The sequence below is a fragment of the Puccinia triticina genome, chromosome 10A (genome assembly GCF_026914185.1).
Source record: "Puccinia triticina chromosome 10A, complete sequence".
NCBI lineage: Eukaryota > Fungi > Basidiomycota > Pucciniomycetes > Pucciniales > Pucciniaceae > Puccinia > Puccinia triticina.
In genome coordinates, this window is record NC_070567.1 from 6,867,850 (window position 1) to 6,885,861 (window position 18,012).

The 18,012-nt window shown below is 46.3% G+C and overlaps 2 protein-coding genes across 2 annotated transcripts; both read right to left on the reverse strand.

Moving 5' to 3' along the window:
- Positions 1–5,358: 5,358 nt before the first annotated feature.
- PtA15_10A721 (uncharacterized protein) lies at positions 5,359–7,951 on the reverse strand (the record flags this gene model as incomplete). Its single annotated transcript, XM_053160927.1, has 8 exons — positions 5,359–5,944; positions 6,009–6,226; positions 6,289–6,689; positions 6,774–7,029; positions 7,102–7,215; positions 7,331–7,514; positions 7,592–7,695; positions 7,934–7,951. 8 exons carry the CDS (start codon positions 7,949–7,951, stop codon positions 5,359–5,361), a joined length of 1,881 nt encoding a protein of 626 aa, XP_053024852.1.
- Positions 7,952–12,580: 4,629 nt separating this feature from the next.
- Positions 12,581–17,713, reverse strand: PtA15_10A722 (uncharacterized protein; the record flags this gene model as incomplete). The annotated part of the gene is made up of 7 exons (XM_053160928.1): positions 12,581–12,587; positions 12,667–12,763; positions 12,833–12,927; positions 13,008–13,195; positions 13,332–15,320; positions 15,534–17,439; positions 17,565–17,713. The coding sequence occupies 7 exons, from the start codon at positions 17,711–17,713 to the stop codon at positions 12,581–12,583; spliced, it is 4,431 nt and encodes a 1,476-aa protein (XP_053024853.1).
- Between the last annotated feature and the right edge of the window lie 299 nt (positions 17,714–18,012).

Sequence of the window (18,012 nt, forward strand, 5' to 3'; positions counted from 1 at the left end):
GCCACTATGAAAAGTGCGCCTGCCACTATGAAAAGTGCGTCTGCCACTTTGAAAAGTGCGTCTGCCACTTTGAAAAGTGCGTCTGCCACTTTGAAAAGTGTGTCTGCCACTATGAAAAGTGAGTCCGCCACTATCAAAAGTGCGTCCGCCACTATGAAGAGTGCGTCCGGCACTATCAAAAGTGCGTCTGGCTCTATAAAAAGTGTGCCCGGCACTCTGAATAGTGAGTCCGCCACTATCAAAAGTGTGTCCGCCACTATGAAAAGTGCGTCCGCCACTATCAAAAGTGCATCTGGCACTCTGAATAGTGTGTCCGCCATTATGAGATATGCCTTTGGTGTAAGACTCAAAAGTGGTAATGAAACCCTTTTGCTGAATGGTGAAGGGTATGATGGAGTTGCAAGCTCTGCCCTTCTGTTATCAGTCAACAAGACCCACCAAGCTCAGCTTGGCAAGTTTTATTAAGTGATAGGTCTGGTCTGTTCCAGATGAAATCTGTTTGACTGGCAAAGTGTAAGTGTTTTAATTACTTTGTTATAAGGGTTGAGTTATTGTTATAAGGGTTTTAGGATTTGAGTGTGGATGAGTGTTGGGTGACTTATGAGTTCTGGGTGAGAAACTGGGGAGCAGGCCACTGGGGGTGGAGAGAGCTCCTTTTATAGACAAAAGTGGAGCCCCAAAGGGGCTTGTGGGTTAGGGTTTCAGCTAATCTAGACAAAAGGGTGAGGGATTTTAGCTGGTGGGAGTAGATACAAATGATGTCATGACCCCTCAGGGGCGCATGAGTGGTGTCAGAATATACAACAGAGCATTCTAAACATGCCAGGGGTGCATACATGATGTCGGAATATATAACAGAAAATTCTAACGCATGCATAAGGATGCAGTAGACTGCATGAGCTGTCATACAGAGAGAATTAGTGTATACACAAAGTCTGAGGCTGCAGAAACAGTGTAAATGATGTCATACTATGTATATAAAGGAGTGTATGTAGCTAATATGTAATGAGTGTAGCCTGACAGGGAGATGTATGTTTGTATCCTATGATGTGTATAAGTGTACTAATGTGAAACTTGGGTTCAGGCAGGTGACAGCTGGGTTACTGGTGCTGGCCGTGTGATAGGTGTCCATGAGGTGTAACTTCCACACTAGAGGGGGTCCAGGGATGCTTCCAGTGGGGACTAGGGGTGAAATTGGCCTTAGAATCCATTTCTGGGGTCCATTTGATGGTATCTTGAGGCCTAGTATGAGTAATTATGTGGCATAGAAAAAACATTTTATTTTTCCACTTTTCCGTCTACCACACCGGCAATATTATAAGCGCCTTTGGCTCCATTGTAATTTTGACAGATGAGCCCCTCAAAATTATATGGCCCAGAAACAGGCCAAATAAGTCAAAAACACAAAAAATGTAATTTTTTGGTGTTTTTAATGTATTTTGGAAGTTTTTCTGTTGAATATCTCCAAATACTTGAATATTTGACAGATCAGTATTTGAGGGGCCCAAAAAACGGGTCAGATACCACAGTGCTATGCCCTGGTTTGCTTGGCACTTGCGTGCAAGTGCCATTGCACAATATTGTTTAAGAACCCTGTTAGATATATATATAGGGTCTTGGAAAAACAACTCCCAATTTTTGGGAAAACAACTCCCATACGTTGGGGCAACTATTTTTTGCCAGCGCTCAACGTTGACCTAGACCCTTTTTTTGGGAGTTGTTGACCCAAAATATTTTTTTTTGGGAGTCGTAGTGCTAATTTTTTGTATTATTTTTTATTATTTTTAATATGTATAACTTTTTTGTTCCACGTAATAAAGACATAAAAATTTGAGAGAACAGAGATTTATGCATAAATTGTACCCCCTGAATTTCTTAGCAATAGTGTGTCATCAGAACAAGAGATATAAGGGGTGCGCGCAGGGCTTAGTAGGAAAACAACCACCAACCATATAACCTTTTTGTTACACACCCAAACAGTCCCAAACTTTCAGGAATCTTTCCATGATGCATATATTTTGTGCTATAAAATTATTAGCAATAGTTTTCCATTTTACAATGATGTATAAGGGGTGCGCGGAGGGCTTAGTAGGAAAATGGCCACCAGCCTTATAACTTTTTTGTTACAGACCCAAGCAGTCCAAGAATTTCAGGAAATCTTTCATGTAGCATATTATTTGTGATATGAGATTCTTAGCAACTTGATGTGATAAAAATAGGAGATATGGGGTGTGCGCGGCAGAAGACCCTAGATATATCCTGGAACATTAACCTCAAAACACTCTGAAGTCATGATGAATTCATGTTGAGATGATGTTCAATTGAGCTGAATGAATGCTGAAAAAGGGTTGAATTTGATTGAAAACCAGCCCAAACTTGACCCTATGTATTATTGGAACTATTTGAGAACACATTTCAAAATGCCTTGCAAAGCAACATCAAATACTTTGCAGAAAAAAGGGGTTTTTCACGGGAATGATATATTTGGATTTATCATGTGTTTATCATAAATTCCAAAAATCTTTATGTATGTTAGTGTCACAAAAACATGCACATGTACATTTGTGTGACACATTAAGTTTTTCAAAACATAGCTGAAGCTCAGGGAAAAGTCCATGGGAAAAAACCTCATATTAACTAGGAGTACTTGGACATGACTTCACAAAATCTCCCTAAAATTATATTTATACATATTGCTGAAAATTACATACAATTTGTGAAGGGTCCACATAAGCCTGTGGTGCTGCATGCACACTCAGCTTGGTGTCAGTTGGCTTGGTGATGAAAAATGTGACACACCACCATGCATGTGTAAATTTGTGTAAAATATTCTTCAGCTGCTAAAGTTTTCCCCCAGGGAGTTCAAATTCTGGGACAAGTTCAGGGGGGCCGCAGATTACATGGGGTTTGTGAATGACTTCAGAAAATATCCTCAAAGAGATTTATGTACAGATGTATGAAAATCAAGTAAAATTTGTCAAGGATTCTCTGAATCCCCTTGTTTTGTGGGGGCACTCAGGGTGGTGCAATATTTTTGTGTGATGGACAATGTGTCACACAAGCCCGCATGCATTATACATTTGTGTGACAGTGAGAACCTCAGCCAATGCAAGCCAAATTCAAACCATAGTACCAGGGAAAAATCAGACCTCCCAGAGTCTCACTACACTCCATCATAAGTTGGAACCATGTGTAATAGAAAAAAATTAACAAAAACTAGCAGATTTTTGGTGTGCACCCTGAAAATCAATCTAAAAATAGTTTCTGAGAAACCAACAGGGTATGTGTTTACAAAGAGGTCAAAATCATCACCATCAAAACATGAGGAACTTTGGTCAAGATTGAGGATCAAGTAAACCTTATCATTAAATTGGCCTTGTTTCCAGGATAGGTATGGCATACATTTTACACATACATTATACAATACATCAAGTGTTTTTCATGTTGAAATTACTCAGGTGAAAAGAATTGTGTGTTGTGGGATTTGAACCCACGACCTTCTATATCCATGCAAGCTGCTCTTATACCACTGCACTGGATGCAAACAGGTGATGATTTGAAATAATTGTCATCATGGGGATTTGTGCGCCGGCTCAATTGCGGGTTGGTGACACCCGCGCAACAGCTCAATCAACATGACACAAGCAGATTGTCAGCTGGCCCCGGCACAGCAACAGCTGGCATGTCGCGCACCGTTGATTTATAGGGCAAATGAGACCTGCAGCGTCAGCCCAGTTGTCCCCTCATATTCCCCACAAGACAATTTTATTTTGGCATGTTGTGCGGGTGTCACCAATTTGGAATCAACCCCCCACAACAATCCCCATGATGACAATTATTTCAAATCATCACCTGTTTGCATGTGGTGTGAGCTAAGCACACAGTTGGTCTTACTGGTGATTTTTGGATATTAGATCATACTAGAGGCCAAGGCGGCTGCGCCGCTGCAGATCTCATGGCAAGTGTCAGGCCAACTCTGGTTAGCTGAGATAATGAAGATGGTACCATGGTAATATCTCATAAATTTTTGCTTTGTTTTCCCTGCTTCTACCAGTAACAGTGGTGCACTACCAATAATCAAATTATCTCCCAAAACCCACATGACCATTTCAACTATGGTATCATTGAAAAAGGTTTGACGTCTGTAACCTCAAATTGTTTTACTACTTGATCTCAATTTGATGACATTTTTTTATGCACATGATGTAAAGTGTAAGGCAAGCTCACACTTTCAATGCCAGTTCCTGCAATTCCAACCATCCTTACCCCAGAAATTGGCCCAATTGAGGTGGTCCCTGTTAAATTGGTTGATTGACAAGAAAAATTTCATGATTGCACTGGGAATTCAGTTCAAATCAGCATTGCATGTACCTTTTGTGCATTATCACAGGCCATAAACTTATTCAAAGTTAATTGTGTGATTTGATTAATTGAAAACTTGAGCCAAATTGGCTCATTTCTTGTCGGGGTTTTGTAATTTGGCTACAGCACTGCCTTGATTTATCTTCTTGTTGTTTCCTTTTGACTGTAGCTGCCTGTTTGCACCCCCTTTTACAGTAGGAAGGCCCTAACACTTCACAATTACCAATTGCAAAAGAGTGATTTTATGGTAATGATTGGTCAATTAATCTCCATCACAACAGTTTTTTTTTACAAAAAAACATCATTTTAAGCCTCATTGTACACTGCATTTAGTTTGTTTTACGGGCATTTTAGGTATTCTTCATGTAACAAGATCACAAAATAGAGGTGAAATTGTCCGGCAAGAGAAGGAACTGTGATTTGGAGGAGAGCGAGAGACAGATTTCTAAATATGCAATGAAGCAGAAGGGGTGGGAGGATCAAAACAGGCCGCCAGTATTGGTTGCGAGTCCGAAAAATTTGAGTTCATGCAGGAGCACGTTAGGCTGGATCTTAATGGCATCGCCGAGGGCCAACAAGACCTCATAGATGGGGCCAAGGGACATTTCTGATCCGGATCACTTGGTTCTTGTGGATCGCCGCGAGCTCTTGGTTGGTCCACTCCAGCCGGGTCGGCTTGGCTGTTCTGTTACGCTTGGATGTAGGTGTTGCTGGTTGTTTTGCTCGTTTTGTTCCGCTGGCTCGGGGCTGGCAGTAGTTTGTCTGCTGCTGCTACTCTTGTTCCATCCTCGCTCCTTCCTTGCTTCCTTCCATCTTCCGTTCGTTCGTTCATTTTTTTTTGGTTTTCAAATTTCGGTGGATGTCTTTGTGGAGCGAGTCATGAACACCGCGAAGACGCCCCACCAAGCACTCCCGCTCAGCTGGGACACACACACAGAACCCAAGACAACAGACTCAGGCTAATACATGATTACATAAATTGCAAAACAAAGGCGGTCAAGTCTTCCAACACTCCGGGCGTCTCTTGAGCACCAACTGGCATTCAGATCGCGAGAGGCACGACACCTGCACCCGCTCCTTCAACACGCGCTTGCATTCCCGCTCGGGGGAGGCCTCATCGAAGCAGATGCGGACGAGCTCCTCGAACATGAGCGGCGCAGACACAGAAGAGGGGGAGGAGGCGGAAGGACAGGTGAGGAGTTTACAAGCATCGAGCACCTTGGAGAAGTGTCGCTCCAGTCTCAGGGGCTGTGTAGACCGGTCGGCAGAGAGAGAAGCGGTGGTGGTGTTGAGCCAGCCAAAGAGGAGGTCAAACTGGATCTGGAGCCCGCCCCGATGGCTGATCGCGCGGATCGAGAAGGGCTCAAAGACCATCTTGAGCAGCAACTTGGCCTCGATCTCCTGTGCGATCGGCTTCACCAGCCGGTCCAGCTTCACCCGCGGCCCCACCGTCCCCCGCAGATAGTTCATCCGCGCCTTCCACAGCCCGATCGCCGGGACGATCTCCGGGGAGAGCTCGTCCACCTCTGCTGCTCCTCCTCCACTTCCCTCAGTCTCCGGGGCTGACTCCAGATCCCATCGTCTGTTTGAAGGGGGAGAGAGATCAGAAACTGGAAGAACACACGGCTGCAGAGAGAGTAACTGACTTGGCGAAATACGGCTTAAGCTCTGCGGAGATTTCTTGCACCACTTGGCGCACGATCGCCGCCTCGGCACGTTTAGCGAGCTCCTCGAACCGGGCCACCGCCGGACTGAACAGGGTGCGATCCAAGCCTGCTGCGGCCTCGACGGACCTCAGGAGCTTGTCGAGCTCCGGGCTTGGGCTTTCCTCGCGGCCGAGTTTGTCGTAGAGCTCGGCATAGAACTGTATTGATGCACAGAGTCAGAGAAGTCTGTGTGGCAGTGGCGAGGGGGAGGCTCTCGCACCAGGTCGTCGTTCCAGGTCCGGAAGCAGGCCAAGAGCCAGTTGCAGCTGATGTACACCTTGACCAGCCGTTCGAGGCCCTTCATCCCCACATTCATCTTGGCCCGCCCCGAGTCACCCCCGACGACGCTGATCAGTCGGCTGCGCTCGAAGCCGTCCAACACGCCTCCGATCCGCTGCGAATACGCCTCCAGGACGACCATCTGGATCTTCACCAGAAACGCCGTCTGGTAGCTCAGTCGCGGTAAGAGTTCGTATTTGCTCTTGATCTGCTCCACCAGGTCTTGCATCCCCAGCGACGAATTCGTCCCCGGAAGGCCCATGCTCATCGGCCGTTGGTCTTCCTCGTTGATCTCCCACGTATCGTTCGAGCTGATAATCTCCAGGCACATGTCATCCACAACTTACCACCACAAAACAAAACAAAAGAAAAGCTCCTAGTGCTGATAGGTCGATCCAAACACGCAATAAAAAGGGAGAGACCTACAGCGTTTCTCGGCCTCGAACCAAACGCTGAACCAATGCGGATTGGACAGAATTGCATCGGCTGTGCCCAGCCACTGAGCACTGTACCCAGTCGTGGATGGCTCGCTCGACAGATAGCCCATCTGCTTGATCGTCTGATCGAATCCGATCGCCTTTTCGATCGTATGCGCCAGAATTGGTTTCATCCCTAGTATACCCGGGATGCGCCGCTTGAGCTTCTTCTCGACAATCTTGATCAACTGGACCGTAAAGCCGTGCTGGAATCCATCCCGCCATACTTTCAGCTACGTTTGCTTTGATTGATACCATAAATTTTAAGAAGGATTTACAAATACTTTCGTCGAGCCTTGGCCACTCATTTCGAATAGTTTCTGGATATCAGACTTGATGAATTTTTCGTGCTCGGCCAGCCGGTCAAGGACGTGATTGAAGTACCATTCAGGCTACACAAAGCGAAAGAAAAAAAAAAAAACAATCTTTGGGATGAGTATTCTCTTTCAAAACGCCAAGAGGGGCCCGAGAAGACAGAGAAAGAAGAGCTGAAAGGAATACACACACCTTGTCTAGCCGGTTCGTCAGCCGAGAGCTGTCGAAATGGAACCGGAAGCGCAGGATGATCGGCCGCAGAATCGCCTTGAGAAGGATCGAGCCCTCAGCGAGGGGCAGCCAAACCACACCGTCTTGGTCTGCTCGCTCGGGTTGTTGTTCAGCCAACGAGACCAAATCAGGTCTGCTGTTCAACCTAGATAATAACACACATAACTGATCATTGTTACAAAAGAAAAGTCAGTTTTCTTTGTAGGGATTTGATAGACGTACTTGTTTTGGAAGTTGACGGCGGTCTTGAAGGACGCTAGGATCCGAGTCGTGCTCGGCGCCTTGAACTCCCAGGATGTTTGGATGAGTAGAAGGTATCGTTGCTCCTAGAAGGTGATGTGCGTGGCGGTAGATACGGGTATGAGGCGTTGTCAGGCTGGGGGCAAGTTGGTGTGGCGGCGGGAGGCTAGGGGGTGGTTATGACGGATTGGTTGGGGGCGGAGGGAGGAGCCGTGATGGGTGTGGGTTGGGCGGCGGAATAAAGCTGAGTTGTCAGGAGTGGTAGTGGCTGCCGAGGCGATGGGTTGGCATGGCGGTGTGGAGGAGGCTGATTGAGATGGAAACGAGGTGGTTGGTGGTCATCGCCTAGGTGACTGGATGGATTGATAGGTGCGAGTAGGGTGGTTGATGGTGAGTGCGGGCATTGAGGAGGGATGAAGGTGGGGGGCAGTGGCTATAAGAAGGTGTGCGGACTGGTTGGTTAATCCCCAGGCGACTCCCAAAGCTGTAATTCCAGCCAAGGGGTCGTCTCACCACCGTCCGCTGTTGCAATTGCGCAGTCCGGCGGTGGATATTCATGGGCCCCCCTGTGCTTTAGGGCTGGGGGTCTTCTTCCCAGCACTTTTTGACCCTGCTAGACAGGGATGGGTGTTGGGCCACGGTGCGTCAGCTTGCTGCGCTGGGTGGCTGGGTGCGGGCTGGTTTTTTTGTAGCATTTTTGTGCATTCTTTTTGTTTTTTGGGTTTTTGTGGGGAGAGTTATTGTTTGTTGTTTCTGTGGTTTGTAAAAGGGGAAACCCTTGATTTTTTTTTTTTTTTTTGGCTACTTTGTAGGGTGAACCCTTGAATTTTTTTTGTACGAACCTGAGGCTTTAATATACTTGGATAGCTTGGCCACTCAAATGGGGCTTGAAGCATATATTTCAACACACCCCCTTGCTTCATGCACCATGAACAAACTATGAATATTGCATATGCAAATCATGTAGGTGTGTCATGCATCATAGATAATGAAATCACCAGTAAGACCAACTGTGTGTTTAGCTGATCGGTGGTATATGAGCAGCTCTCATGAATATAGAAGGTCGTGGGTTCAAATCCTGCAACACACAATTCTTTTCACCTGATTAATTTCAACAGTTCAAGTTAATATCAGAATATGTTGTGGCAGACATGAACCTTGCATTCAAACCAGTATCTAACTGAGATCCAACCAAATCTATAACTGAGTTCAGAGATGGCACTTGCAAGCAAGTGCTGAGCAAACTCCCAAGGTGTCAACCCATCTTGTTGACCTGGAATCCAGAGTTGTAACATCATTGGTGTTGGATTCTGTACAGTGCAAGATGTGCAATTCAGGATGAAGAAGAATGCATGTCAGTCACAAATAAGGAATTCAACAACCACCCAAGGCCCTGAAAAATAGCTGTAGTATATACATTATATACATCTTGCATCTTTTTTTACCCAAAAGATTCATTTCCCAAGCTTGCACACCTCTTATAGCTCACCCAATTGGCAGAGACCATGGCTCCCACCTGCAAGCAACACAAAACCCTGTGCATCCAATATGCATGAAAATATGGAAGAAGATATTGTTGGATTACACTGTAATCTGACAGTACAACTGTGCTGCATCAGGGGTGGGTACTACCCCTTTTTTCTGCAAAAGCCAACCTGGCACCCACCAGCAGGTACCTGGACACAACCATTCTGGGTACCAGGGGCCATTGCTAGAGTGCATGTGTACTCCACCCTTTGGAGAGCACAGGATCAACATTGAATTGCATAATTTTTGCACTCTAACTTGTTTGTAGTGCACACATGGTGCACTCCAGATTTTTGGAGTGCATGGGTGGTTCACTCCAACATTGACCCTCTTTGTGGAGTGGACATTGGTCTACTCCAACATAATTTTGGAGTGGACTTTTGTCCACTCCAAAATTATTGGAGTTGACCAATGTCTACTCAAACATTTTGCAGTACATGTAGTGAAATTTGATAGTGCATTTAGCCTGCCCCTTCTAAAATAGTGCCCTACCAAATAAGAGTAGGCTGGGCCCAGGTTTAGACCAGCCAGGCCAGGCCCTCCAAATAGGGACTTGTGTTGAGTTAGATAGTCCCTCCGGCAAAGTTTCAGGTTCTGTTTGGAGCCAATAAATGTACAATATAATGTGAATTGTTGTGACATCTGATCAAGTTTTGGGGGGCCTGATCAGATGTCACATAAGATGTCAAGTAAAAAAACTGGATGACTTCCTGGAGGATCTACGCCCCCTGGACAGACTAAAATTTTACAGATCTGTTGCTGATTTAGCAGGACCCAGTCAATCTGTTGGCAACAAATCTGTGAAATTTTATTCTGCCTGGGCTACGGTGTGGTGCTCCATTTGTGTGACAATGCCAAAAGCACATTGCAGAGGTATTGGGACAGCATAGATACAGCTATCATTCATTATAAGAGGAGGAAGTTATATATGATATAAGAAGTGTATGTGTACATGGGAGGGATGGAGTCATTACAGACGGATGAATGATGGATGGTGTTATCACGGATGGAACAGCAGACTAGGATTATGTAGGATGGACAGCGTGATCAGAGATGGAATGGAGGAACATGACTAGGTAGGACAGCAGGGAGGTGGAGGGATTTATCAATAGAAGATGTGGAAGGTATTGGGAGCACATGTCTCAACCAGGAATGGAAGGGAGGATGGTGTGGTGTATCAAGTAAGGCAGTGTTATAAGGGTATATTACTTGTATAAGGGTATATGATCTTTATAAGGGTGGTATATTACTTTATAAGGGTCTAGGATTCAGTATGATGGGATATGGATGGAAGTATTAATTAGGTGAGGAGGAAGAAGGAAGGAAGAAGCAAGGTGTGAGGAGAGGCTTTGACCCCCAATATTCTGGATGGAAGGAGGCAACAGCTGGACATGCAGGCATATGGTAGGTTACAGAAGGTTGTTTGGGTCACCTAGCAACACATGATATCATGCAGTGCAGCTTATGCAGGCAGATAAGGTGTTCAAGGAGTTTTCCTAGGACCCTGGCAACCCCCTATAAATGGGCAGCACCAAAATGTATGAATTTCCCGGCCAAATTGCAAAATGGTACGCACCTCAAATGTATGAATGGCCTTTTTTGCCATTAAGGGTAGGCACCTCAAATGTATAAAATTTTCCTCAGAGAAGGGAGGGTAGTAACCAGAAATGTATGAATTTATGAGGGGAACACAACTGCTCTCTCTCCAGCCCCCCCCCCCCCCCCCTCAGCAGCGGTGAACACCCAGGTTAATATTTTTGTACCAGTTTGGGTAGTTTACCCAGGATCCCTGAAGCTATGAGAAATGGCTAGCTGCAAAAAAAAAAAAAAAACAGGCTTTGCGCGCCCGTCCGCACAAGTAATGGTAGGCATGAAAAATGTATGAAAATTTTGGAAATCCTCTGAGGGTATGCACAAAACATGTATGAATGGGCTCTGCAGATGTATGAATTTTTGCAAATTTCCAGATTTTTGGTGCCGCCCATTTATGGGGGGTTGCCAGGGTCCTGTTTTTCCTGCAGAGTCAATTACATCATTGTTTGGCAGGCAGTGCAACACATGCATATATTACTGTGCAACTGATATCCCCTCCTGCAGAATCCATTACCTCATTGTTTGGCAGGCAGTGCAACACATGCATATCTTGCTGTGCAACTGATATCCCCTGCAGAAAATAGCCCTCACAAGGAGTTCCCCTGGAGCTAAATTCCCTCACCCTTCAATATATAAGGAGGCCTCTTTCCCCCCCTCATCAGATCTTTTCACCATCAGCCTAGGAAGGTTTGGTCACAGTGGTTACTTTAGTTACAGTGGTAGTTTAGTGGTAGTTTAGTAGTAGTGGTAGTGGTAGTGTTAAGTTTGAGTCAGTAGTAGTAGCAGTAGTCAGGAGCTCTAGTAGTAATTAAAGTGCCTTATCAAGAGATTGTTAAGGAAGAGATTATTACCAACTTCATCATCAACAATTATAACAAACAGTAGTGGTAGTAGTAGTAGCAATCTGGAGCTCTAGTATTGATTAAAGTGCCTTATCAAGAGATTGCTTAAGGAAGAGATCATTACCAACCTTCTCATCAACAACCCATCACCAGCAAAAATTGTATTTTACATAATTAATCCCACTGGATTACATTATCCCCCCCATCATCAGAAGTTGTAACAGATCTGCAAGAATAGTGATTTGAGGAATCTAGGTCTGATAGAGATTACTATACAAAAGTAAGATCTATCTTGGAATCAGCCACATCTTTATAAATATTGATTACAAGACTCTTAGTTATTTGCATAGAACCATTAGAGGGGCAGGTCTTTCAAACCACCCGTAAGTTGTAATAGCCTTTCAACCTATTAGCAATTTATTTCCCCCTCAGAGGATATTTTCACCAAATAAACATTTAGTGTCCCACAAGAGTCCCTACAACAGGAAGTCTTCCATTGCCCGGATTATATAGGCTCCAAATGGGGGCTCGGGTAAAAGTTTGCAAGGATGTGTATGCAAACCTACAGCAGTCTGTCATGCTGCAAAAATTGATGTGGATGTAAGGATTAATGAAAAAAGTGATACAAATCCTCCTTACAAGCCCCCCAAATAAAACAGAAAAAGGAAGTAAGAGGCACAAGCTGTTGATTAAAAAAAGAAGCTCATCAATAGCAGAAAACATATCTAAAGTAGAAGGTCAGCTGAAGAAGACCCAGAAAAGAACAGATGAAAAAAATACTTCGGAAAGCGAAGAACCATAAGTCATGATATATGATGATGATGTATATAACTATAGAATAAGGATGGATATTCGAAAAGAATATAGTAATTCAAAAGAAAAGTTTGGAGACAGCATTAAAACCGACCAAGTAAATAAGATATGGTATACAAATATATATGGAACAAGCAGAAGGATTTCAGGTCGGATATGGGCCAGGCGCAAAGACGAATCCTTGAGTTTGGTTGAATCAATTCCTATGAAAAAAAAAAAAATACAAAATCCATTGTCAATTCAGTGCAGGAGATCAACAATGATGATCAAAATTGGACTTACAGAGTTCCTTTACATTTCACTGAACCACAGAGACAAGCAATCTTGACCTCCTCTTTCGGGAAATGATAATCGTACGTAACCTCATCACCCAATTCGACTAAAAACCAGATAGACACTCTTAGCTTTTCTATTCTTTGTGTCTTTATAAAAAGTAAGCAAGACTGACTGGTCACTTTAGCGTAGATCACGATCTTCTTTTCGCCGTTAATCGTGATGATTTTGGCCGTGCAATTAGGATTACAGCAATGGTTAATCAACCTCCTGAGCGGACAAAAACGAGGCGTGAGATAATGAACACATGCAGATAAGGGAGGAGTAGAAAATGACGGAAAGATAGATACCCCAGGTTTCCTTTCTTGGTCGCATCGACGACTAGGTCGTCGTCTACCCTGAACAGATAACTCGACCCGATCCCCATCCGCTCATACAGCTTCTCTCGTCGGTCGGCAACCGCCTGTCGAATCACTTCTCCCACGTACTCGATCACCATCTCTCCCGCTGGGATAGTCTCCATCGCATACAATCCCCACTTGATTATTAACCATTCCCAGTTGTTTTTGTTGAAATTCAATGAAAAGAATGCCAAAAAATGTCAGCAGTCACACTCAACCACATTCCTCAACGCAAACGCAGAGGGGAAACAGAATGTCGAAGATTACACTCACGTCATGAATGGGAGATCGTGAGAACTTCAACTGCTTTTTCCTCGTCCTCAGCTGATTGAACTTGAGGACATCGGCGACCGAGTCGAGTGGAGGAGCAGGATTGGGAAGCTGAAGAGAGGAGTCGAGGGAGTCGTTGGCGGGGTTGTTTCCCGAAGAAAGGATGCTAGCTTTCTTGTTCTGTTCCATATTGAGGATGAATCGGCGCGAGTTGACCCGGGTGGACCTAGAGAGTGCAAGTGCTGAGAATTGGTTCGGGTTACTGGCCGTCGTCGTCGTCGTCGTCGCCGTCGTCGCCGTCGTGGCGGTTAGGGATCCTACATCGATGATCGCCTTATTTCGTTGAGGCAGATATGTCGCCTTTTGAGACGAAGGGATGTGGTAGTATCCTTCGGTACGTGAAGAGCCTGTTGAATGTCTACCGACACCTTCAGGGACTTTCTCCTGTGATTCAGTCTGAGCTGCCTTGTCTTGTTGCGTTTCTTCCTCTGATCCAGGCCTTGAGCTGTGAGGACTGCTTTCTTTTGCTCTGCGCTGCCAATGAACGATCGACCGATCCTGACCTCCTTTCTTAGTTCGATCGTGTGGCAAGCTGGAATCTTCCGTCGCTTGGGGTTTTTGTGTGATCGGTGGATGAAGACTTCGGCCGGCCCTCGACCTGCTCAATGCGAGCTTAACAAAGTATAGATCTTCTTCATCCTCGGCCACTTCTTCTAGCCTAGGGACCGTCTGCTCCTTGTCAGAGACCATTCGTCCATTTTGATCCTTCTTTGCTGATGATCGGGCTTGGACTGATAGACGGACTTTCTTGCTGCGCCTCGGTTTGACTTCCAAAAAGCTTTCCGTTGGCGGTAACTGGTCGTCGGCTAATGGATCTAAGGTTTTTGGAGACGGCATCAAGCCGACAACGGGAGAATCAAGGATGATCTCATCTACCGTCACTTTGGGCTCCTCAGGACAAGGTGGGACCTCGACCACCGCTTGGTCTTTCTCCTCTTTATCAGCAGCCAACTGAGCGCGCTTCCACTTTTTACTTTTGGGTGGCCGGTCTTTCTTCTCTTCTGCTTCCTCTTCCTCACTACTTGTGAATGCCACTTTCTGGAACCGCCGCTTTTTGGGGGGCTGGACGACCCGTTTCTTGATCGCTCTCGGAGGCGGGTTGACTGGATGGCTGAGTCTTTTATCTGGTTCATCATCCGACATGGCACGTGTCGGAGATGATGATGGAACAGTCTCCTGTACGACTTGACGTGGTTCTCGAGTACTGGTATGCCTGCGTCGTTTGGGGTTGTTGACATCGGAAGAAGCAATTGAGGCAAAGTCATCGTCTTCAATCGTTTGTTTATGCGACGAGGCCCTGCCAGTTGATGCAGCCGACTCGTAATCTTCAACAAGAGGCGACCCACTCGAAGGATCCTTCCCAGGAGCAGCCGGGTTAGTCTTTTCATGCGATCCTACTGGGTTGGAATTCTTGGTAACAGATTGCAAGGATTTTCGTTTTGAAAATGATGGTAATTTCAAAATTGCCGATCGCTGATCAGGATTGTTTTCCCAGGAATTTAGATGTATCAGAGGTCGGAGAATAATAGGTTGGGGAGTGCTGCTGATGGCCACTCGTTGAAGATCTGTCTGTGGTCGACTTTCAGTTGAGCGATCAGCCCTGTCGGAATCATTAGGCTTGTAACGACTTTCGGACCTGTACTTCTCCTGTATTTCTTGAACAGCCGGCTTTTTTTCTTCATCTTCATCCTCTAATTTCTGTTGTCTTTTCCGGTAATCCCTAGGCTCTTCGCCATTAGATCTCCTTTGGGCTGGTAATGGTTGTAGGTTGTTATCGACTAGCTCTCTATAATATTCTGGAGTAATCGGTTCGTGAACTTCGATTGGCAACTTGGCACCCACGTAGCTTGCCGAGTGAAAAAACGAATATGCCAACTGTGCGTTGTTGGGAGTAAGGAAAGTAATGTACCACATCTGCGCGTCGGTCATGATCTGCGAACCAATAATCACGCATAAATTTAGTGAGCATCAGGACAGTTGTGATCTAAGAATCGACCAAATAAATAAATAAAGCGAAACATTTCAGACACAATCATTTTTATCCAAATGAGTAGGAACAAACGAAATAAATTATTTCCTGCGGAAGAATAGAAGAAGGGAATGGGGGCTGAGAAAGGAGAAATGAAAAAAGAAAACGTTAAAAACCTGTTCGGGTTGGAAGTCCGAGAAGTATTGTTTCAATTCGGCTTGTCCGTAAAAAGCCTTGGAACGATCCTCAAGTTCGGCCAAGGAGAGACGGTTGATAGTTAAAAAGCTGAGGTTGTTGACGGACAGTCGTCTCAATATCTCGATTTTGATCGATTTATCAATCCCGATGTGATTGTGAGGCCATAGCAAGGATAGTCCGGGTAGAGCTGGCCGAAGATTTGGATGGTCGTAGGTCCTTGGAGCTGGTATCCCAGGACGGTGGATAGTGCGACTCTGAATCAACTCTTCGCGTGCCTCTTCTTTCTGTCTCTCTTCCCGTGCATCTTCGTCTTCACTCTCCGACTCGGAATCGTCTGAGCGAAGCCTTGAGCTGCTACGCCTTCGGATGTATGGCCTCGAATCCACACTTCTCGACCGGCTCCTACGTGCTCGACGATAATACCTCGGAGCCAACCATTCATCCCTCTCCGCTCGCTCCCAAGAAGGCAAGCTGATACCTGCTTTTTTTGCTGCCGTGATCGCTGCGGTTTGAGCTGCCGTAACAAACCCTGCGGCGATTCTACCTCGAGTGGATGAGCCAGTGATATGGCCTTGTTTAATATAATGACTGGTCTTGAGGCCAATAGGCGTCTTTGCACTGGCCAGACTCGATGAAAGGCGTGATGGTTCTGGGATCGAAGATTTGAATGATGGTCTTGGTGAATGCTGAGTCGAGGGGGAAGGGGGCCGAGAATGACCTCTGTTGCGCATCGCCGAGGGATTTGTCGGTGGATGAGTTGGTGGAGCAGTCGCAGGTGGTGGCGGTGGGGGCAGAGACGATAATGGTAGTTGAGAGCGAGGGTTGATTTTGGAGTGGACGAGAGACTGGTCATGTGCATGGCTGTCGGGTCTAGTGGATTGGTGGACTGGATTCTGCAGAGAATGAGGTGTTGGCTGGGAAGAATTGGGTGTTCGGTTCGAAATTTCAGATTCAAGGTCAAGATGTTGTTGAGTAGTGGGATGATCAGGGGCTGGAACTGACGGATGGGATGAATTCGGACCGGCGAGTGGTTGGGTTGAAGGCGAGAGTAAGGGCGGTTGGGCGAAAAGGAGTGGAGAGGACGGATCTGGTTCAGGTTGTAGTGGCGGAGGTGGTAGGGGTGGAGGGCTGAGGTCTTGGATTGGAGGTTGGAAAGGTAGAGGGGGATAGAGAAGATCGAGTTGCTCAGCCACGGCTTGTTCGCATTTTGTACCCTGGCCATCCAACTGGCAACGAATGCCGTAGTGAGGTTTGCTGTTTGATGATGGTCGCCTGGATGATAATGATCCTGAGGTGGGTGGAGCAGGGCCCATGTTCAACATGCAACCGATCCTGGCTCCATTGGCCTTTTTGACGGCAGCTAGTGCACACTGATGACCATCCTGTTGGTCTCGATGCTTGCTGCTGCTGCTGCTGCTGTGGTTGTTGTTGTTGATAGTCGCGGTTTGAGATGAACTGTGACGAGAGTCAGCAGTGGGATGAGTGATATTATTGAGGAATCGTAGCCAGCAGATACCCAGCGAACCGCCGGTCTGAGGGTCCAGTTTGATCTCACATTCGGCAATCCGGCCAAACTGAGAGAAATGACTCCGTACCTGTTCACCGGTTACCAATTTATCAAGCATGGTGATCAGGATCGCTGCAGGGGGTGGCGGGGGAGGGGGGCCAAGAGAGTTTCGGTCGTATGGATAGGATGGTATGAGCTCGACCCTCGAATGGAAGGCTTGCCTGGTACGGGATGAGCGGGAGAGGCCGGCGATGAGAGCCGATCGACCGGAGGCGGTCGTTGGATGGGTAGAGAGCGGCGAGGGATAGGCCAGCTTGAGCCTTGGATCACGGCTTGGGTTGGAATTGATGGTAAGGACTGGTTTGGAGTGCCGGTAGCTGGAGAGGGACATCCGAGGAAGGGTTAGGACACATGGAGATCGATGGAAATATGTATGCACACTTAGGAACGGCTACCGGATAATCGGGAACCAGGCAGACATGTGGAGCAGAAAGAGACCCACAGTGGCCCGGCGCTCTTCTTGACGAGGCTGCTGTCCAGGGCGGGATCATACTTGCAGCGATAGTTAGACTTGTCCTGGCTGGGAGGATCGAGGGTGAGCGGGGGGAGGTCGAACTGATGGTGGGCGTGGTCCTTGTCTTCTTCCTCCATCACCGACTGCTTTTCTGTTATGTTTCGTGGTGGTTCGGGATGGAAACAGGAAAAGTTGGCGGTCACACTTCTACACACATAAATAGTTTGGGCGGGTGTGGATCACGTAAGCAACTCAACCCTGCATGCAGATTACGGTTGCATCAACTTCTGTAAAACAAAAGAAACAGATAAATATGTACACTGTTATTTGCAATGAGAGAAACTGGTGGGTACATCCAAAGGGAGAGAGAGACTCGAGGGATGGAACAAGAACAAACGCAGCATAAGCACTTTGTGCCTGTGGCTGCAGAATTTTG